The sequence below is a fragment of the Pempheris klunzingeri genome, chromosome 1 (assembly GCF_042242105.1).
Source record: "Pempheris klunzingeri isolate RE-2024b chromosome 1, fPemKlu1.hap1, whole genome shotgun sequence".
NCBI classification, from domain to species: Eukaryota; Metazoa; Chordata; class Actinopteri; order Acropomatiformes; family Pempheridae; genus Pempheris; species Pempheris klunzingeri.
Genome location: NC_092012.1, coordinates 26,605,804 through 26,629,477, shown reverse-complemented (window position 1 = coordinate 26,629,477; position 23,674 = coordinate 26,605,804). Strand labels below are relative to the sequence as shown.

General features: G+C 44.0%; 1 protein-coding gene and 1 long non-coding RNA gene across 2 annotated transcripts in view; one reads left to right on the top strand and one right to left on the bottom strand.

Annotated features, from left to right (window-relative positions):
* loxl1 (lysyl oxidase-like 1) overlaps positions 1 to 22,579 on the bottom strand; it is a 171,450-nt gene extending 148,871 nt beyond the window's left edge. The window contains exon 1 of the mRNA XM_070853604.1: positions 21,091 to 22,579. Coding sequence (XP_070709705.1) covers positions 21,091 to 22,186 — 1,096 coding nt within the window. The 5' untranslated portion in view covers positions 22,187 to 22,579. The remainder of the gene's footprint in view (positions 1 to 21,090) is intronic.
* LOC139221750 (uncharacterized) lies at positions 16,192 to 16,759 on the top strand. Its single transcript, XR_011585900.1, has 3 exons — positions 16,192 to 16,393; positions 16,497 to 16,564; positions 16,658 to 16,759. It is a non-coding gene; the product is annotated as an uncharacterized lncRNA (long non-coding RNA).
* Positions 22,580 to 23,674: the final 1,095 nt, after the last annotated feature.

Genomic DNA, 23,674 nt, shown 5'->3' with positions numbered 1-23,674 from the left:
AGACAGAGAGAGAAGACAAGTCTGAAATCTTGTGTTTTGTCTTTTAGACAAGAAAGAACCCGAATCCTGACCACGACTCTTCCTCCCACGTAAGCGAGCAGTTACTCTCTTGAACTCTGTGTTTAACTAGCTTGCTAGCTAGATTAGCATTTTTTAAATTTCAATGTATACGTTGACATTTGTGTAAATGTAAGATTGTTAATTATATGATTTCACTCTGTCAGATAAGGGGTGGAAATAATTAAAACAAATGGAGAGTTAGCAGACCACTTGATAATACATTAGAAAGGGGGAAAAATGTGGGGCCTGTGGTGTGATTGGGAGCAATGGCTACAGGCTAATTAGCATGACAATGCAGAAACACACTCTAAATGGACCATCTCTAATGTCAGCCATTTTGTTTTCTAATGTCAGCCGTTTTGTCTTCTAATGTCAGCCATTTTGTCGTCTTCACTGTGATTAAGCAGCTCACAGTCAACAGGCATTAATAGTGGCAATGCCTTCGTACCTGTTGTGACAAAAATATGTCCTTTTCATTTGACAATGTGGTCATTAATATTTTACATTGAGTATCTAATTCACTTTATTTTCTGTCTTTTTCAGGATTCCTGTGTCCAGCATCTCCAGCAGCTTCAAGACAGACTAAGCCTAACCTCAACTTTCACACTTACACCACATTTATTATTTACCATCGCAGAACAGTATTAGATTAAGTTAGGTTGAGAGTAGGTTAGTTTTATAGCTAATATACTTTCTCCCTCTCTCACTCACACACACACACACACACACACACATTTGTACCCAGTTCTGAGTGCTATAATTGTTGTTGCAAATAATATATACTAACATTTTGTGAGTTTCTCTCTTCTCTCTGGATCCTGTGAGTTCCTGTGTATTTAGGTAAGTTAACTGAAACCTCCTTTCAAGAGCAGTACTCCTTTTGGAAAAAGGACATGTTGTAGATGATTTCACGACTAGCTCATGACACCCAGTCTAATTTCAAGTCCACATTTTTACCACACTAGACATTTTAAAACAAACTAAAATCTGTGTGAAAGTACATTAAAAGTTGCACAAATGAGTGCTTGACCATCATCAGTCTAAACCTTAAGCCAGATTTTCACTGACTTCTTTGCAGTGTGTCACATGTTAAATGTCTTAGTCAACTCTGAAGACCCACTTTGGTGTGTGCCAGAAAAAAAATGGCATTTTACATCTTTAGAGTGTGCTGAATTTGTATGGTAAAATTATATTGCAGGGCTACGTGAGACGACAAAGACCAGGGCAAGGCCACGTGTGACCGGGAAGACCAGTGCACAGCCACGTGTGAGTGGGGAGACCAGTGCATAGATTTAACACAGTTCGGATTTCTCATCTTGGTGAGTGTCTTCGAAGATACGACAATTTACCTTACTGTGCTATTCTACTTCTTTTGTGTTTATCTTCTGTTTCTTTTTCATGGGCTTCTGTGATGAACATCTACTGGACACAGACACTACAAACTTGAGTGTTCAAAGGTATTTTCTTATATACTTCACATCCCATTTAAAATGTATAGACTAACAACACTGAACTAACAACACTGAATTGAAATTTGGTAATAATTATTTTTCATCCAAAACTTTTGTCCAAGATGCCGAGGAAGGGCAAGAGATCGCAGGCACAAAAAGTCCGTTGGACAAAAGTCAACCTGGCAGATCCTTCCCCTGTCAGCCCACCCACTGTCAAGCAAGAGGTACCAAAACAATAAATAGAAACCTTTTAGTCAAACTTTACGCAATTTTCTTCAATTATCTGCAATGTTTGACATGATTTGACTGAAAGAGTTTGGTATCGTGTGTCATCAGGTTCCCCAAACCCAGACACCCCCACAGCCAAAAAACGTCTGGTTCACGGACGATGGACCCTCTTGGCACCGTTCTGCGGCTAAAAAGGTAGTTTTTTTCCCCCTCACACTCTGGTACATCTCTACTATACACAGTGTCTTCAGTTTCAAAAACTTGGTATCGTGTCATCAGGTTCGCCAAACTGAGACACCCCCCCAAGCAAAAAATGTCTCTTTGACGGACAATGGACCCTCTTGGCACCGTTCTCCGGCTAAAAAGGTAGGTTTTTCCCTTCATACTCATCTGTACTATACAGGTGTGGGAGAAGGAAGTCGCACGCTTGTAGCCACAATGTAAAAAACATGCCATTTGAAAACCACATCAGAGAAAACAGGACAAGTCTGATCAAAAGCTTAAGTTATAAGATGCATCAGAAAAAAACATCTCCATCAAAAACACAGCTAGACAGTTAGAAAGGTACAGTGCAGTTGATAAGAGTAGATTATACAATATGTCATAATAAATTCCATATGGATATCAGAAAACAAGTCTAAAGTACAGTCCTATCAGGACATACAATATTAGGAGAGACATAGCAAGTATAAGTATTAGGAGAAACCACACCCCTGGCTCTGACTGGGTTCCTAAAGTGAAAACCTGAAGGGATGGACATTTCTCTCACACAGATAAGAAAAAAAATATAGTAGAAAACAATTTTAGTAAAAAAGTTGTTTTTTTTATATATAAAAACATTTATTTATTTATATATTTAAAACAGCTAACTGTAGTGAAAAAAATACTGTTACATAGAGAAAAAAACATCTCTCCACAACGTCTTCAGTTTCATAAACTTGGTATCATGTGTCATCAGGTTCCCGAAACTCAGACACCCCCACAGCCAAAAACTGTCTGGTTCACGGACGATGGACCCTCCTGGCACCGTCTTCCAGATAAAAAGGTAGGTTTTCCCCCTAACACTCTGGTACATCTCTGCTATTCACAATGTCTTCAGTTTCATAAACTTGGTATCGTGTCATCAGGTTCGCCAAACTGAGACACCCCCCCAAGCAAAGAATGTCTGTTTGACGGACGCTGGACCCTCTTGGCAACGTTCTCCAGCTAAAAAGGTAGGTTTTCCCCCTCACACTCTGGTACATTTCTGCTATTCACAATGTCTTCAATTTCATAAACTTGGTATCATATATTATCAGATGGCTGAACAACAGACACCTGCACAACCAACAAGCTTCCGGATAATGGACGATGCACCATCCTGCTCCAGTTATCCAGCTACAAAAGTAGGTCTGGGTGTTGTTGCGTCTGGGTGTTGCTTGGCAACCATTCAGCTAAATGTTGCTGAAGAACTACATTGCTTGGCGGAGGAATGATTATTTGTTATCAATAAATTATTGCATTTTTCAATCATCTGAGAGGAGAACACACAACACACATGAAATCTCTCATGTGAAATAAATTACATCATTTTAAGTTTGGCACAACATGTTCATGTAGGAGATTATAGCCAAAAGCTCCCTGATAAGGTAGGTTTTAAGTGCCTTTGAGTGAAACGTTAATGGTGTAAATAAAATGACCCAGAACATTATTTTTAACATTCAAGGCTATTTATCCACTTGTGTCTATCACAGTGAAAAACTACAAGTAAATAAGTCACGTGACAAACTCAAAATGTGTGACAGCCTCTAAGGTATACTGTCAACAGCGCTCAGTCTCCACTTAGAACTCGCTAATATAGTTGCATAGAGACATGGGAAATAGTTAGCGTTAGCTTTTAAAGGACGACTTGTGTTCCTTTCTGGGTTTTTCAAACAAAAATCTTTTTTTTAATGTGTAAGTTGACAAACTGAATTGATTAAATGTAGTACCGTATTTTTCGGACTATATGGCGCACCGGATTATAATGGGCAATATCAATAAACGGGTCTATTTTCATACATAAGGCGCACCGGATTATAAGGCGCATTAAGGGAAACAAAACAGTCAGATAAATCAAACGACGTTGAAGCACAGTACGTATTACGGTACTCCGCGAGGCTCCTTGGATTGTCGGAGCATTACGGCTACCGTAATGCTCCGACAATCCATCAAGCGGTGCGGCTTCGTAGCTTACCAAAGTCGTACTAAAACATTTTGACAGATGTTTGAGCGCCGTGTACCACATAAAATCAGTTCAAGGTCAGTAAGCACGACCAGAATTAATACATAAGGCGCACCGGATTATAAGGTGCACTGTCGATTTTTGAGAAAATTTAAGGAGTTTAAGTGCGCCTTATAGTCCGAAAAAATATGGTAATAATAAACAACAACACTAATAATAACCATGATAATTCTTTTCTTTTGATCAGCTTCACCACTCGGCACAGCCACAGACCGTGAGAGCAAGTCATTGCCAAGGTGATGAGAGATACGACGACTTCTCCAGAAATCATCAGTGCACCTGTAATGCTCTCACGTTCCTGGCCTACCACAACGAGGGAGTGCAGTTCAACACAACCTACCTCGACAGGGTGCTTGAACAGGGAGATTCGCTCTACGTTGGTACCAAAATCCAGCTTCTGTTGGATGGAAGCTTTGTAGAGGACCACCTGACAGTGGAGGAAATGCCGAAGCAAGTTGTGACGGACACAAATCTGTACAGCGTGCGCATGTCTTCCGTGAGGTGTGGACCCCTGAAGGCCCAAAAAGAAAGCTTTGGTGGTACCTTGCCTCTTGACACACAACTTGAGTGTCTGACGTCAGAAGTCCCCCGTGCGATACTCATTGTATCACCCGAGTGCATTGCAGTGTTTCGTGACAACACAGGCCGATACGGAGTGTTCGATTCACACTCAAGAAGTGCAGCAGGCTTGCCCCACCCACGTGGAACTGCAGTTATGCTGACTTTCAATTTCCTAAGTGAGCTGATAACTCACCTGCAGAAGCTCTTCAAAGACCGTGGTGCCTATGCCAGCTATGAGTTTGTGCCTGTTTCTTTTGTACCTGAGAATTCCAGTGAACGTCCTGCACAGCCAGCTGATGGGAGCATCACACAAACAGCTGCGGCTGTTTCAATTGTGCCTTGGTCAGAAACGACTGCCCCAAGACAAGAAGCCAAGTCACAAGCTACTTTTTGCATACCACAAGCAAAAGTATGTGTGGAAGCCCCCAAACCAAAGAACAATGGAGGCAAAGGACGACCAAAAAATCTGGAATTCAATCTGGATCCAAAACTAAATAAACAACAGCGAGTTAAAGCTATGAACAGAACACGTACAAATAGAAAGCAAAATGTACAACCTGAACAGAAATCTAAATCTCATGGACTGAGAAGGAAAAAAAGAAACGAACATGAGAAAAACAAATATGCCAGGTGTTCAGAGTTTCGCATGAAGAAAGTGCAGGCGATGAAAAGTAAATATGCCCAGGAATGTGATCACCGCAAACAAAAGCTGTTGTCATCCAAGCGTCATTATGCTGACCCTGGTGTTCAAAACAAAAAGAAACTACGCATTGTAAGAAGATATCGCACAGATCCAGATTTTCAGAGTCGACAAAAGAAATACTTTACAAACAGGTACAACACAGACTCTGATTTCCAGAGCAGAAAAAAGAAATATATCACAAACAGGTACAGCACAGACCCTGATTTCCAGGGCAGACAAAAGGAATACATTACAATCAGGTACAACACAGAACCTGATTTCCAGAACTGTCGCAAAAAATACTTGGCCCAGAGATATGCCTGCAACCAGGACTACAGGCAAAAACGAAAAGAATCTCTTCAAACCAAGTATCACAGTGACCCAGCCTTCAGGCTGCGTCACATACAGCGCTGTACCCAGCACAAAAGAAGCACCTTGGGTACAAATGCTGCATTGAACATTCATCACAAGTTGCAGTGTGCGCTGAGACTGAAAAGGAAGTACAGACAGATCATGATCCACTGTCATAAAATTCCACAGCCTGAGGTAGAACCCCAACCTCTCATGGACAGTGTCATGCAAGCTGCCATATCTTCCTTTCGTCAAGTAATTCAGCATGGACCCACCTATATCTGCACAGTGTGCCACAGGACTCTGTTTCCTAATCAAGTCAAGCAATGCAACAGGTCAAAATATGTCAAAAATATTCCTGTAGTAGATGCTTGCATAACAGGAAAATATGTTCATGTTTGTGACACTGAATGCTCGCCTGTCTGTACCACTCCACGAGAGAGAATGCAGGAGTGGATTTGCCCTACTTGTGACAGCCACCTGAGCAGAGGAAGCATGCCTTCCATTGCGGTGGCAAATAAACTGGAGCTGGCCCCCATCCCCCCAGAATTGGCTGAACTGAATGTGCTCGAAAGACAGCTGATTGCCAAAATCTTACCTTTTGCCAAAATAGTTGCATTGCCCAAAGGACAGCAAAGAGCAGTACACGGTGCTGTTGTGTGTGTCCCGTCAGAGGTGCAATCAACAGTGAACTGTCTTCCGAGACCCAGCAACGAAGCCCAGTTGTTGCAGGTCAAACTCAAAAGACGGATTAAGTACAAGGGACATCAATACTTCTACACCGTCAACATGAAAAATGTGCTAGTGGGACTGAGAAAACTGAAAGAGATGCATTCAGAATACAAAGATGTATCTATAGATGAAAATGCCACATTCAGCAGTCTCACAGATGATCCCCCAGAAATGGAAACCACTGCAGATGCAAACACAGAGCAGGCCAAGCAGTCCCCAAACCCAGAGAATGGACAAGAGGAACTGAGACCTGGTCTGGCTCTGGACACTTGCATGCAGCCAGCTGACATAGCACAAGAACTGTTATCATACGGTGACGGAATATTCAGCATTGCACCCGCCCAAGGGAACAAACCCGTTGGCTTCTTTTCCATATGTAAACTAGAAGCCATGGCCTTTCCCGTGCAGTTCCCAACAGGACAAAACACATTTGACGAGGTCCGAAAACTGAAACTGTCCCCAAGCATGTACTTTAATGCAAGACTGTTCTGTGCAGACACGCGCTTTGCAAATGATCAGAGTTACCTGTTCTTCGCACAGTTTGTCACAGAAACGCACATGGCTAAAAACAGCATGTCAATTCAAATGCGTAAAGGCAAACCGATCACCGGAGCAGGTCAAAGGATTTCCAACAGAATGCTCCAAGATAAACACGAGCTGGAAAAACTGATCAACAACAAAGAGGCGACGCGCTTCATGCAACCTCTGAGAGGCACTCCAGCTTATTGGGAAAAAACACTGAAAGATCTCAATGCTATGGTCAGACAGTTGGGCCCGCCTACCTTCTTTCTGACATTTTCTGCTGCAGAAATGAGATGGCCTGAGGTCATTGAAGCCATTAAAGCCCAACAAGGTGAACAAGTTGACTTTTCAGAGCTGGACTGGAACGCAAAATGTGACATTCTGCGAAGCAACCCCGTCACAGTAATGCGGCTGTTTGAGAAAAGAGTCGATGCTCTGATGTCAAATCTGATCCTGTCACGCGCACAGCCCATTGGCGAGGTGGAGGACTTCTTCTATCGCGTGGAGTTCCAAGCCAGAGGAAGTCCTCATATTCACTTACTTGTTTGGATCAAAAATGCCCCCCAGTTTGGAGAAGATGATGACAAAGACGTCATCGACTTCATTGACAAGTACATAACTTGCCAAATGCCTGACATCGATGCAGACCCTGAGCTCAACAAGATTGTGTCAGAGGTTCAGGTTCACAGCAGAAATCATTCGAAGTCATGCAGGAAAGGCAATGTGCTGTGCAGATTTGGGTTTCCAAAACAACCCACAGACAAAACCATCATCACCTTCCCAGATGACATGATGTGTGATGATGATGAAGATGGAAACCAGCAAAGCAAAAGTGGGAAAGACAAAGACGGCAAGCCTAAGAAAGCAAGAAAAAAGCGAGCACTTGGAAAGAGACAAAGGAACGCCAAAGCAAAACTACAACCACTGAGGAATTTGCTTAGTGACCCAGATGCCTCATTCGACAGCTTGTCAGAGCTGCTGCAAAAATGCAACTTGACCCCCGAAGAATACAAGCAATGTGTCAATGATCTAACCACTGGCAATGTGATTCTGCTGAAGCGTCATCCAAAGGAGTGCTGGGTCAATGGATACAATGCAAATCTGCTGAGAGCGTGGAACGCCAACATGGACATTCAATTTGTGCTTGACGAGTACAGCTGCCTCATGTACATGATGTCATATGTGTCCAAGCCAGAACACGAGATGACTGAGTTTCTGAATACAGTCATTCGTGATGTCCGTAAGACAGACGTGAACGAACGCGAAGAAATGAAGCAGATAATGCAGGCGTACGCTAAACACAGACAGGTCAGTGCTCAAGAGTCTGTGGCGCGCACGTGCAGCTTGCCGCTCAAAAAGTGCTCGCGTAATGTGGTGTTCATACAGACCGATGATGATGCGCTGAAAATGAGCCTTCCCATGAATCGGTTACGGGAAATGGCACCAGATGCAGAGGAAGTGTGGATGTCAGGAATACCAGAAAAATACACAGAAAGACCAGAAACCCCCGAGTTTGAACACATGTGTTTGGCTGAGTATGCTTCACAGTACAGGACCCTCTACGGTCGTCAAACTGAAGGCAAAAATGCCATCCCCCTTTTGCACGACAAAGGGCATATTCAAAAAAGATCTGTGGGAAAACCTGCCATCGTCAAATTTCCACGCTTCTCTGAAAAGAAAACACCCGAAAAGTTTTACGGGCGTTTGCTGAAACTGTACTTTCCACACAGATCAAATAACGACCTGAAAAACGAAGAGCACCCAACATATGAGCAGTTCTACAAAAGTGGACGCAAGTGGGGCTATGACGTACGTGTCCTGGTCGATGCCATGAAGAAACGATATGAAGGTCATGGCAAAAAAATTGAGAAGGCACTGGCAAAGATTCAACAGCAAGGGCCGATTCTTAATGCGTGGAACACTTTTGCACCCGAGGTCGAAGTGGATCGTTTGGAGTGCATTGCCGAGCAAGAGCCCCTAAATCCCAGTGAGGAGAACGAGCGAGACAATGTACCCGACTACGATGCCATATGTGACAAGGGTGGAGTTCTTCCAGCAATAGAAGCCCCAAAGTTGAGCCCAGACTTTGTGAGAAAATTGTACCAAAGCCTCAACGAAGAACAGGCGTCCATATTCTACACTGTGCGCGAATGGTGCCTCAAGCGTGTCTGGGGCCACAACCCTGAGCAGTTCTTCTACTTTGTCTCAGGCGGAGCTGGCTGTGGAAAGTCGCACGTCATCAAGTGCATATACGAGGAGGCAACAAAGATTCTGCGACAACTTCCGAGATTCCGCAACGAAGCAGACATGTCCATGCCTGCGGTGCTTCTGACTGCATTCACTGGCACGGCAGCTTTCAACATCTCAGGAAAAACCTTGCACTCCATCCTTAAACTGCCACGAAGTCTGAAAGCGCCATATCAAGGACTTGGAAATGCACTCGATGAAGTTAGAGCAACACTGTCAAATGCAGACATTCTGATAATAGATGAAATCTCCATGGTTTCCAAAGAGTTATTTGCCTACGTCCACTGGAGATTTCAACAGATCAAAGGTAACAAGAAACCTTTTGGAGGGATGTCTGTCCTAGCAGTGGGAGACTTCTACCAACTGCCGCCCCTTGGTAGAGCCAAACCACTGTGTGTGTATGAAGGCGATGTGCTCGACCTCTGGAGAGACAACTTTCAGATGGTCATCCTGACACAGATCATGCGCCAAAAAGATGATCTGGCTTTTGCCCAGCTCCTGAACAGAATGAGGGTGAAACTGAAGTCAGATGCGCTCAGCAATGATGACAGAACATTGCTCACCCAGGCTGTCCACGATGTCAAGGACTGTCCACTTGATGCCCTGCATATCTTTGCAACAAACAGAGAGGTTGATGACCACAATTCCGCAACCGTGGCTGCTCTCCATTCTGACTTTGTAAACATACAAGCAGAAAACTACAAAAAAGACACCACCACAGGGGCAATGATCCAGGCGCGGGGCATCAAAGGCAGAAAACCAAATTTGCCAGACAACATAATGGCTGCTCAAGGAGTACGCGTTATGATGATCAGGAATCTGGATGTGGAGGATGGGATTGTCAATGGCACTTTTGGTACGCTTGCCAACATAGTGACAAAAGAGCAAAATGGACAAAGGACAGTCACACTCCTTGGTCTCCGATTGGACAATCCCGCTGCGGGACAAAGATTCCGCAAAAAGATACTGGGGAAGACGGACAACTTGGTGTACATAGAAAGAAGTGAGGAGCACATGAGCAAAAAAGGAGTGGTGCGAAGGCAGTTCCCACTTAAGTTAGCCTTTGCATGCACAGCTCACAAAGTGCAAGGCATGACAATGCAGTCAGCAGTTGTCAGCTTAAAGCGTGTGTTTGGACCTGGAATGTCGTACGTTGCCCTCAGCAGGACCACCTCACTTCAAAGACTGTACATCACAGATTTTCAGGAAAAGAAAATCTATGCCGATCCTGCAATCACAGCTGCACTGCAAAGTATGAGGCAAGTGTCATTCGACAGCACAAGACCACTGTTGCAGCATGTGAGATCGACAGAACAAACTGCCCGCCATTTCATCCTCATTCACCACAACGCACAAGGACTTCCAACTCACATTGAGGACATGAAGTGCCACCACGAACTGGGACTTGCCGACGTCTTGTGCATTACGGAGACACATTTGTCTGGATCCTCTGTTGCCCCAGATTTTCAGTGGGAGGGATACAACGTGTTTGCACGTAGCAGACACGCTTCCTACGCCAACCATCCAAACATGGCACAAAAGGATGGAGGTGGAGTCGCAGTGTACTGTAAGAGCCATATTCAAGCAGAGGCTCGAAGGTACATGTACACCGATGTTAGTGATCTCGAGTTTGTGGTTGTCAAAGTTGAAGCCCCGGTCAGAGCGCTGATTGCAGCTGTTTACAGACCCCCAAACTTCAGTCTAGACAAGTTTTTGCCAAACATGAAAAGCCTTTTGGACTCTTTGGACATGATGAACCAGCAACCAGTCATTGTCTGTGGAGACTTCAATGAGGACCTTCTCAGCAAAGGAAAGAAGGCCATACAAGAGCTGCTCCAGTCCAGAGGCTACACACAACTTGTCACAGCTGCAACAACTGAAAAAGAGACACTCATTGATCACATTTACATATCCCAACCACACACCTGCCTCCAATCAGGTGTACTGCAGACCTACTACAGTTATCACAGTCCAGTTTACTGTATTTTAAGTCTGTAATAACCTCAGCAGCAACCTTTGTCAAACACATAATCATGTATTTGGAAGAAGTATCTTGCCAACAAATATGATCATGCTGTTGTGAAAAGGAACAAAAACAAGTGACATAAGGAGGAGAGAAAGCATGGGGGACAGAGGCACCAACAAAGAAACCAACATAACCTGCAGTGAGGACATGCAAATCAAAACAAACACAAAGTGCAAAAGTGGAAAAACCAGAAGCAACTCCACACCAAAAAGCAAGACTATGAATGAAAACGTCAGCAAACACCATCTCCACACAAACAAGGGAGAAAGCAAAGGGGGCAGCAGAAACATCGTCTACAGTGACAACAAATCACTATTCCAGCGGTGCTGTGTCTGCAGGTGGAGAAGGAGGCGGCACCTCAAACGACAAAATGAGGTAAATGCTATGTAGTTGCACTACCAGAGTTGTCTTTGTTGTTGTTCCTTGAGAAACATGAGACTAATGTGGCTTTTTTTCCTCTGTAGGTTCACTTCGGCAAAGGGGGACAGAGGCAAAATCCTGGCATGCAAACCTAAACAAACACAAAGTGCAAAAGGAGCAAACAAAAACAAGTCACTATTCCAGCGGTGCTGTGTCTGCAGGTGGAGAAGGAGGCGGCACCTCAAGCGTCAAAATGAGGTAATGTAGTTGCACTACCAGAGTTGTCTTTGTATGTTGTTCCCCCTTGAGAAACATGAGACTAATGTTGCTTTTTTTTCCTCCGTAGGTTCACTTTGGCAAAGGGGGCAGAGGCAAAATCCTGGCACACAAACGCAAAGTGCAAAAGGATACAAAGCCAGCATCACCTACAGTGAGGCCAAAGCACTGTTGCAGTGATGCAATGCAGACACAGCATGCGAGGAGGTGGCACCTCACAGGAAGGAATGAGGTAAGTGCTATGTAGTTGCACTACACAGGGCTGTTGTTGTTGTTTCTTGAGAAACATGAAACTAATGTTGCTTTGTTTCTGTAGGTTCAGTTTGCTCAGCACAACAGGGTGACGGAGGCAAAATCCTGGCATGCAAACCGAAACTAACACAAAGCAAAAAAGGGGGTAGCAAAAACATCATCTACAGTGAAAACAAATCACTGTTCCAGCGGTGCTGTGGCATCTCAAAGGAAACAATGAGGTAAATGCTATGTAGTTGCACTACGCAGGGCTGTTGTCGTTGTTGTTCCTTGAGAAACATGAGACTAATGTGGCTTTTTTTCCTCTGTAGGTTCACTTCGGCAAAGGGTGACGGAGGCAAAATCCTGACATGCAAACCTAAAGAAACACAAAGTGCAAAAGGGGCAAACAAAAACAAGTCACTATTCCAGCGGTGCTGTGTCTGCAGGTGGAGAAGGAGGCGGCACCTCAAGCGTCAAAATGAGGTAATGTAGTTGCACTACCAGAGTTGTCTTTGTATGTTGTTCCCCCTTGAGAAACATGAGACTAATGTTGCTTTTTTTTCCTCCATAGGTTCACTTTGGCAAAGGGGGCAGAGGCAAGATCCTGGCACACAAACGCAAAGTGCAAAAGGATACAAAGCCAGCATCACCTACAGTGAGGCCAAAGCACTGTTGCAGTGATGCAATGCAGACACAGCATGCGAGGAGGTGGCACCTCACAGGAAGGAATGAGGTAAGTGCTATGTAGTTGCACTACACAGGGCTGTTGTTGTTGTTTCTTGAGAAACATGAAACTAATGTTGCTTTGTTTCTGTAGGTTCAGTTTGCTCAGCACAACAGGGTGACAGAGGCAAAATCCTGGCATGCAAACCGAAACTAACACAAAGCAAAAAAGGGGGTAGCAAAAACATCATCTACAGTGAAAACAAATCACTGTTCCAGCGGTGCTGTGGCATCTCAAAGGAAACAATGAGGTAAATGCTATGTAGTTGCACTACGCAGGGCTGTTGTCGTTGTTGCTTCTTGAGAAACATGGAACTAATGTTGCTTTGTTTTCTCTGTAGGTGTACTTTACAAAACACAACAGCGGCAAAGGGTGACGGAGGCAAAATCCTGACATGCAAACCTAAAGAAACACAAAGTGCAAAAGGGGCAAACAAAAACAAGTCACTATTCCAGCGGTGCTGTGTCTGCAGGTGGAGAAGGAGGCGGCACCTCAAGCGTCAAAATGAGGTAAATGCTATGTAGTTGCACTACCAGAGTTGTCTTTGTATGCTGTTCCCCCTTGAGAAACGTGAGACTAATGTTGCTTTTTTTCTGTAGGTTCACTTTGGCAAAGGGGGCAGAGGCAAAATCCTGGCACACACACGCAAAGTGCAAAAGGATACAAAGCCAGCATCACCTACAGTGAGGCCAAAGCACTGTTGCAGTGATGCAATGCAGACACAGCATGCGAGGAGGTGGCACCTCACAGGAAGGAATGAGGTAAGTGCTATGTAGTTGCACTACACAGGGCTGTTGTTGTTGTTGTTTCTTGAGAAACATGGAACTAATGTTACTTTGCTTCTATAGGTTTAGTTTGCTCAGCACAACAGGGTGACGGAGGCAAAATCCTGGCATGCAAACCGAAACTAACACAAAGCAAAAAAGGGGGCAGCAAAAACATCATCTACAGTGAAAACAAACCACTGTTGCAGCGGTGCTGTGGCACGTCAAAGGAAACAATGAGGTAAATGCTATGTAGTTGCACTACACAGGGCTGTTGTCGTTGTTGTTCCTTGAGAAACATGGAACTAATATTGCTTTGTTTCTGTAGGTTGACTTTACAAAACACAACAGCGGCAAAGGGTGACGGAGGCAAAATCCTGGCATGCAAACCTAAACAAACACAAAGTGCAAAAGGGGCAAACAAAAACAAGTCACTATTCCAGCGGTGCTGTGTCTGCAGGTGGAGAAGGAGGCGGCACCTCAAGCGTCAAAATGAGGTAATGTAGTTGCACTACCAGAGTTGTCTTTGTATGTTGTTCCCCTTGAGAAACATGAGACTAATGTTGCTTTTTTTTCCTCCGTAGGTTCACTTTGGCAAAGAGGGCAGAGGCAAAATCCTGGCACACAAACGCAAAGTGCAAAAGGATACAAAGCCAGCATCACCTACAGTGAGGCCAAAGCACTGTTGCAGTGATGCAATGCAGACACAGCATGCGAGGAGGTGGCACCTCACAGGAAGGAATGAGGTAAGTGCTATGTAGTTGCACTACACAGGGCTGTTGTTGTTGTTTCTTGAGAAACATGGAACTAATGTTGCTTTGCTTCTATAGGTTCAGTTTGCTCAGCACAACAGGGTGACGGAGGCAAAATCCTGGCATGCAAACCGAAACTAACACAAAGCAAAAAAGGGGGCAGCAAAAACATCATCTACAGTGAAAACAAATCACTGTTCCAGCGGTGCTGTGGCATCTCAAAGGAAACAATGAGGTAAATGCTATGTAGTTGCACTACGCAGGGCTGTTGTCGTTGTTGCTTCTTGAGAAACATGGAACTAATGTTGCTTTGTTTTCTCTGTAGGTGTACTTTACAAAACACAACAGCGGCAAAGGGTGACGGAGGCAAAATCCTGACATGCAAACCTAAAGAAACACAAAGTGCAAAAGGGGCAAACAAAAACAAGTCACTATTCCAGCGGTGCTGTGTCTGCAGGTGGAGAAGGAGGCGGCACCTCAAGCGTCAAAATGAGGTAAATGCTATGTAGTTGCACTACCAGAGTTGTCTTTGTATGCTGTTCCCCCTTGAGAAACATGAGACTAATGTTGCTTTTTTTCTGTAGGTTCACTTTGGCAAAGGGGGCAGAGGCAAAATCCTGGCACACAAACGCAAAGTGCAAAAGGATACAAAGCCAGCATCACCTACAGTGAGGCCAAAGCACTGTTGCAGTGATGCAATGCAGACACAGCATGCGAGGAGGTGGCACCTCACAGGAAGGAATGAGGTAAGTGCTATGTAGTTGCACTACACAGGGCTGTTGTTGTTGTTTCTTGAGAAACATAAAACTAATGTTGCTTTGTTTCTGTAGGTTCAGTTTGCTCAGCACAACAGGGTGACGGAGGCAAAATCCTGGCATGCAAACCGAAACTAACACAAAATGCAAAAAAGGGGGCAGCAAAAACATCATCTACAGTGAAAACAAATCACTGTTCCAGCGGTGCTGTGGCACCTCAAAGGAAGCAATGAAGTAAATGCTATGTAGTTGCACTACACAGGGCTGTTGTCGTTGTTGTTGCTCCTTGAGAAACATGAGACTAATGTTGCTTTGTTTTCTCTGTAGGTTCACTTCAGCAAAGGGTGACGGAGGCAAAATCCTGACATGCAAACCGAAAGAAACACAAAGTGCAAAAGGGGCAAACAAAAACAAGTCACTATTCCAGCGGTGCTGTGTCTGCAGGTGGAGAAGGAGGCGGCACCTCAAGCGTCAAAATGAGGTAAATGCTATGTAGTTGCACTACCAGAGTTGTCTTTGTATGTTGTTCCCCCTTGAGAAACACGAGACTAATGATGCTTTTTTTTCCTCCATAGGTTCACTTTGGCAAAGAGGGCAGAGGCAAAATCCTGGCACACACACGCAAAGTGCAAAAGGATACAAAGCCAGCATCACCTACAGTGAGGCCAAAGCACTGTTGCAGTGATGCAATGCAGACACAGCATGCGAGGAGGTGGCACCTCACAGGAAGGAATGAGGTAAGTGCCACTACACAGGGCTGTTGTTGTTGTTGTTGTTTCTTGAGAAACATGGAACTAATGTTGCTTTGTTTCTGTAGGTTCAGTTTGCTCAGCACAACAGGGTGACGGAGGCAAAATCCTGGCATGCAAACCGAAACTAACACAAAATGCAAAAGCAAAAACTTTACCTACAGTGAGGACAAACCACTGATCCATTGATGCAGATGCAGGTAAATGCTATGTAATTGCACTGCACAGAATTGTTTGATGTTCATTCATTCAACTACTCAACTATGTGCACAAGTTTTAATATGTTGCTCAAGTTATGCCCAGTACCAAATGGTGGTTTTGTTATTTCCATAGACACCCACATGTGGTTTTGGTAGAGCGCCTGTTTCATCACGGTTGTATACAGAAAGGGGACAACAGCACTAAGCTAAGTGCTCATTTTCATTATTCCAAGATTTTTTATCATTACTTTCATAATTTATCACAAGTCAGTGGCTTCTCTGTAGTCACAAACATTACACTAATACTGCTTTATTTTTGTATGTTTACTTTAGAAAAATGCAACCAAAACAATGGTGTAAGTCTACAGTAAAGACCCACGGATGGCAGCCACTCCACAGAGAAAGAGCAGAAGATTATCCTCACACAAAAAACAGCATTGTGACACAAAGCTAGAGGTGACACCTTCAATATTAGTACAAATTGAAGTTTCATTGCATTTGATCAACTGTTAAAATACGCAAAAGATATAGCACCAGCAACTTGTCTTCTTCACACTAGAAACCAGATGACCAGGAAGAAGAATCCACACTACAAAGACAATGCCAAAGAGAACAGCAATAGTTTCAGTAATAAACAGCAGCATTAATGACAATCCATGTGATAACAATAGCAGCTCTTGACTCTTGTCCTAAATGATGTCTTTTCAATAATTGCTGCAGCTCCACTGAGGACCGCAAGATCATCAATGGCTACCCATTGATAAAATAGACGACAGCAAGTCCATCTGCACAGAAGAGACAACATTCTACACAACACTTCAAGTAACTATTAAATGCTAGGCAACGATGTGACTTTTGACACACAGAAACGCACGCAGCAGCCCCCACGAGCCTCCAAGCGACGGAAACTGACAGGAACTGCCGCATTAAGTGCCATGTTAACTGGCAGCTCAAATCTGAGGAGGGAGGCAGACGCAACCACTTTTCTAACCTGCTCCAGCTCTCTCATTTCACAAGTTAGAGACCTGAGGAAAGAACTGAGTGTTCAGGGGACCCTCTGAAGTCCACAGGTCCACATGTTATGGCTCTGACACTTACTGGGTTTGAGTAAAACTGGCATTTTCAGAGGCATGTCACAGCTGAAATCTCCATGAAAAGAGCTGTGTCTCCCCAGAGTGGCTCTGTCGCCGTAGCGACCTCGCAGCTGCAGCTGATTAGCCCCACAGAGACACTGAGCATGCTCAGTTGGTGGGAATCAGGTGATAGCTGAAATTTGACCAGCAGAGATTTTAACTGAACAAATTGAACTGTCACACACACAGAGACACTCACTCTCTCTCTCTCACACACACACACACACACACACACACACACACTCACACACACACACACTCACTCTCACACACACACACACACACACACACACACTCACTCTCACTCACACACACACACACTCACTCTCACTCACTCACTCACACACACACACTCACAAACACACACACTCACTCACTCACTCACTCACACACTCACACTCACTCACTCACACACACACACACTCACTCACACACACTCACTCACTCACTCACCACAGCGGCCCCCGTCTAAAATTTCTGCGGGAAATTTTCTAGTTGTTATTATCATTGTCATTATTATTCTCTGTCATCTTATGTCATATTTCAAATTGCTGTGAGCTGGAATGAGCTAGAAGCATGAAATTTATTTTAAAAAAAGAAAAAAAATGGAAATGATGTGTATTCACTTCCAAAGAAGCATGAGCCCAATCGGCTCCATGGTGGCGCTGTAATTACAGCTCAAAAGTGGAATTTTGGAAAGGCCATGCCCCTCACATCGTGACTCTGATTGACTTGAAATTTGACACACAGGTCCATCTCAGTGTGCTCTTCAAAAATGCCTCCGAACAACAAAAGGGGAAGAGCAACTAATTTGCATTGTGTGAAAAACAGTAATGTGGCATCTGCTTTTTGGATTTTTACTGTATCAACACCAACTTTGGTATACAGCATTGCTACTGTTACACAGTTGATACACAATTCTACTTCAAATGAACATGGTAAAAACATGGCCACCATCAGTCAAAATGACTTCGCAAAAGGCAGGGCTTAGCAGAAAATTTGGTAGATAACTTCAAAATGTTTGTGACAAGACACTCCACAAAGCACTTTGAGCCATGCTCATAGAAGGTGGCGCAGATGCCACAAATGTGAACCTCAAAATCCAGAATTTCACCAAATTTGGTGTGCATCCTGTGTATTAACTAAAATCTGAAGAGCCATATTGATTGGTGCAGGTTGGGATTGTCTGTCACATAATTGCTCTTCACTAAAGTCGCCTATGAGCAATCACAATGAGAGAAATTTACATTCCTCTAGTGATTGGGTTGAAAGATTCCTATCTTATATGTGCATAACCTCTATGTGAGTCCTCCCTCCCCAGCAACTTTGCCTTTGTGGGCGCTGCGTAAACATACCCATCCGAGAGGTCTCTCTGAGGCAGACATGAGGACAGGGAGAAGCTTCCTTGGGCAGACCATGTGAAGCACAGAGGGTTTCCAACAGCACTGTCAACAATGCCTTTTCCCTGACAGCACCATCATTCCCATTTCTTTTATCACCATCCTAGGAAGGCTTTGTTCTCTCCTCACCAATCTTTTGAAATGTGAAATTGGGTCTTTTTCCGAGGGATAAAATGTACTGAGAAGCCAAAGCTGATCAGCTCTCAACAACATGTGACAAAGCCTCACATTATACTCTGAGTGAGGCATGGAGAAAAGAAAATTAATCTTGCCATGCTTTTTTTTAACCAGCTAATAGACCATAGTAACAGGTATTCTAGGTACTCGATATGCTATGAGCTGGTTGTTGCAACAAAGTGACAGATTTGAATACTTGACATTCATTGACATTGTTTTAAAATGAAAAATAAAAAATTGCAACATTTGGTGATTAACTCACCCCAGCTTCTTCAGTCAGGCAGTTTGGACTCTCTGTGTTCTCCTGTTATTACATCTATTTTAAGGATTATTTACCGTTTTAATTTTGGTAGTCAGTTGATATAGTATAGATTAACTTCAGCAATAGTGAGCTACGAAAACCTTTTCTCTTAATTTGGAGATATCATGCTTAAATGAGTGCATGAGTGAAATGACTGCCTTGCAGCTGCCTTCATTAATGAATATGTGCCAGTTACAGTTTCATCAATGACTGGTGGTGGCTTTGACAGGGAATGTGAGAGTAAGAGTGAGATGAATTGACAATGCTTCAAATTCAATGAATGAATGAATCAATCAATCAATCTTTATTTATATAGTGCCAATTCATAACAGCGTTATCTCAAGATGCTTTACATAAAGAGCAGGTCTAGACCAAACTCTTTAATTAAGAGAGAGACCCAACGATTCAGGAATTCAAAAGGATTCAAGAATCCCTGCATCCTGACATGAGACAGAAAATCCGGTTTCTTTTCCTCTTTGTGAAAAAAAACAACCAGTGCAGAAGTACTCTTGGGCAAGCAGCAGCCTGGCTGTTCACATCTTTCACCATTTTTCCATGGCAGTAAACAAGCAGTTCTGCTCCTCTGATCATTGTCTCACATTTAAAGCTGATCTTTATCAATCATTTCATGACACAACTCACAAATATGAGGATTTAAAAACACAATCACGAACAGCGGTGGCACAAGCCTACAACAAATATAGTGGATAAGCTTGTGGGAGGAACAGTGGGCAGCTAGCAGCTTGGCTGGCCGGCTTACCATCAGCAGAGTCACTGTTATGTACCTTTGTTTACAGCATTGTATTATTGCCACATGGCCTCTTCAGTTTCTGTGGATAGCCAAGCATGTGCATGACAGCCTCCTCAGTGGGGAAGACTTTGGAGGCAGAACTTAAACACGCTGGAGAGGGAGGTGGAGTGACATGGAAGTTGAATTATTTCAAATTCTGAGGCTAAGTCTACTTTCTTCTCCATGCTACCAACTGCTGGCTTAACAGTGGCGCCCTAAATATGGTTGTCTGCTGACTTTAGTCTAAACTTGTCGATCATGATAGTTATGATGATACTGTTAACAGCTAAATTCCATGCCATTAAGCAATACAATAAAAATGTCAGCAACTGTTCTCAATGGCTGAATCTTTAGCCTAATTTTTACTGAGGAGTTAAGTAGTAAGGTATACACACATGGCTTTTTGTGCTCTAGAAATGGCTACCAGCTCTACAGTGTCTATGAATGATGGTAGCAAGGCACACAACACACTAGAAAGACTGCTGCACAGTCAGGCACATCATGGAGTAAAAGGTAAATGTGCATTATTAAGAGGCTGAGAATAGCAGTGGAGGTCCTTATCTCCTCTCAGCTCAGGCCAGACACAGCCTCTGGCAGGCAGAACACAGAAAAAACTCACATGTTGCAAGTCATTTTTTTCCTCAGTGTTAACAATAATTTCAGGAGAAACTTCTTCCTCCACAGTATAGTGAGCTGTTATAAACTGCGTGCTATGCTAAGTTTTTTAGGCTAGAGTATTGTACTTTATGACAATACTCATTCTTTCCCCAAGAATTCTGGCTAAACATGTCTTTGATTTCCTGAGGCTGAAGCAAAGGACCACATGTGTTACAGGGACTTTCCACGCTTTCCCTCCTCTTCAGAGATGAGTGAAGTACTGTATCCCCCTCCCTTTTCCCCCACTCTTCTCCTCAAGTCCAGGGGGCGGCCACTGCTCTCCAACACCCCACCTACTTTTGTGTAACACAAAACACAGAGGTTCTTGTGTGTGCCCTCACAATATTCGGAGCACTCACTCAACATGTGGTTTCAATAACCATACAAGTGGGAAAAGATTAACCTTTTGCACTTTGCTATGTTTGTAAACTGAAAAGGAGACTGGATTTTAAGCAGCTGTTTCAGTTGGCTTTCTCCAGAAATCTGACAAACATGAAAGCTTATCATTTTCTGCCTCAAAAACAGAAATACCTTGGCTGAACACCAATAGGTGAACATGCTACCTGTTTTCACAGAAAATGTTACACACAGCCACTCCTATTATTATCATGATTTGATCAAACTTCATGCACAAAATGTGAAATAAAGGATACATGGTGTTAGTTCATGAAACCCAAACAAAAAGCTTACTGTACCTCTCTGTTCTGGTCGGTATACACTCCCAACATTTGTACTGGGGTACTCAAGGGCAGAGTTTGGAGAATTTCTGCCTGGGACAATCGGCTGCAGGAAAGGAGGCTGGGGTCTTCCAAATGGAGGAAACTGCTCGTACTGAGGGCTCCTGACTGGTGGCTGACCAGCTGGTACTGTCCTGTCCGCTATCACAGGAGCTGCCTGATTGCCATCAGAGGCACGGACAGCAGGAGCAGAGTCCCCATTGTAGAGACTGTGGGTGTATCTGTGATCCAGACCATCTGCAAACGGTGGTTGGGCAGCACGTGCAGGTGCCACAGGATTGGACCCATAGCCGTAAGACTGGTAATGACGGTAGACTTCATCATTAAAATCAGAGGGAGAGCCAGGGAGCACTGGGGCCACACCACCTCCATACCCCCCTCCAGTATGCCCCTGCCCAGTACTATGTCCTCCACCGCCATATCCTCCTCCGACAGCAGGCTGAAAAGGTGGCTCATAGTTCCTGACTGGTCCCTCTGGAAAACTAGGGTCATAAGGAACTGGTTGGAATGGAACTTGTGGAAGAAATGGGTACTGTGGGTACGATGGTCCATTATAAGTGGGTGAAGAAAAGGACGATGATGACAATGAAGTTGAAGAGCCTGTGGATGGCCTGAAGCGAGTGCTGGAGGATCCCTGAAACTGGCTACCACCTATGCTGTCTGCAGTTTGCCTCCAATTGTCAGGTACTTGCCCAAAGCCAAAAGGATGCCTTGCCTGCCCACGGACAGTCTCAGAGGATCCTCTTGATGGAGCCTGTCTGCGGACATTGCCTCCCTGAGGTCTATGTGAAGAGCGTGGACGAGAATCTGCCAGAACCACTCTGGGACCTCTATCCTGGGCCCCTGCCACGGCAGGGACATATTCAGCTCCACTGTTCAGCAGACTAAACACTCGGCCATTGTTCTCCCACTGAATCACCTGCCTCCAAGGGGTGGCAGAGTTGTCCTGTCCCTGGCCAAGACTCTGGCTCTGCCCCTGAGTCTGTGTGACAACCTGAGCCTGCCCCAGGCCCAGCAGGATGAATACCAAACATGCCACAACAATAGGCAACATACTGGCTCCAAAGATGCCACAGGTCACCGCACAAGAAAAAAAAGCAGGTAAAACTCAAACCACCTGTACCTTTGTCAATAAAACATGTGTATCCTCCTCCCCCAGGTACAGCTTTGGTGTGAATGTTGAAAAATATGCAGAGAAGAAAAACAAGCCTGTGGTTAAGGGCATCTGCAGGTCTTCACCGCCAGCAGTATAGGAGACTTAATGTGCATTCAGCAGCAATAACACCCAGGAGCGTGAAAGTGGACTTCAGAAGACCCACTGGTGGTGTTACCGTATGTTGCTGCTATGAGAATATGTCCTGACTTCTTGTTGGTCTGGTGCTCGCCTGTCAGTGGACTGAGCATTGCTGTCTGCCTTCTCGTAAGAGGTGCCTGTGTACTGCACGGCTGCAAGCTTCTATTTGCCTGATTGCTTACAATGGGCTGAGAAAAAAATCTCAAACTTTTTTTTTTCCAAGGAGAGGTCCCACATGGCCCTAGTGCTAGTGATGTTTCCTGGCCCGAAGCAGCCAGAGCTCCATTAGGTTTCCAAAGTCAACATTACATCTGCAAAGGCATTCAGACATATAAAATAAGCCACAATGTAGTCAACTCATGCCCAGAGGATGTCTAGTCCAAAATGTCTGTGACAAAATTAAAATTCTAATCGAAATGCTGTCCTTGTTTTCCTTCTTTTAGTGTTAGGGTAAGCATAAAACACATCTCACTTTCAATTAGTTGAATCCTTTTCTCTTGTAAATGTATAATATTGGGATAATGTGACTGAGATTTTTCCACAGGTGTGGAACACAGGCTTGTTAAGTTGCTTTGCCTTTAAAACTTTACCAATTACATTAAATATGTACAGATGGGAGCTCACCTAATTGGTAACAGTGGCATCCAGTCATAAATATCAAATATTAAATCCATACACTAAAGGACAGGTTCTTTGTCACTGAACCCATCTATAAAACACAGTAAAACATTGTTGAGATACAGTAAGTTATTTTGAGTGTTGTTTGCACACTGAGCAAATACTCAGGATAAACTACAATATGACCTCATATGGATTAAATAATGTTGCACTTAAACTGTTTCTGTAATTGCTATGCTGGCAAATGCGTTCTGAGGTCAAAACATGTGAACATACACACACACACACATGCACACAGACACACACTACCACCACCTCTCAGCATTCCCCTTGCAGCTTGTAGTACACTGAATACACAAAAGATATTCATACATGCAGAACTCCCCAGTAAGACTTCATACACTGTGTGCTGTTGTCTGTGAGTACTATCAAGGCAATGCTGCACCATGAGACCCTCATTTACACACATGCTCTGTGAGACAAGTCATCAGTAAACACATTTACAGCTTAGTTACTGCTCGCCTTGATAGAGTGCATGCAAACAGAGTCAGATTTCCCCTGTTATCAAAGTCAGCAGTTTGCAAGGTATTTTTCTTGGCATAGCCTTCATGGGCAATGGCGATGGTGTTC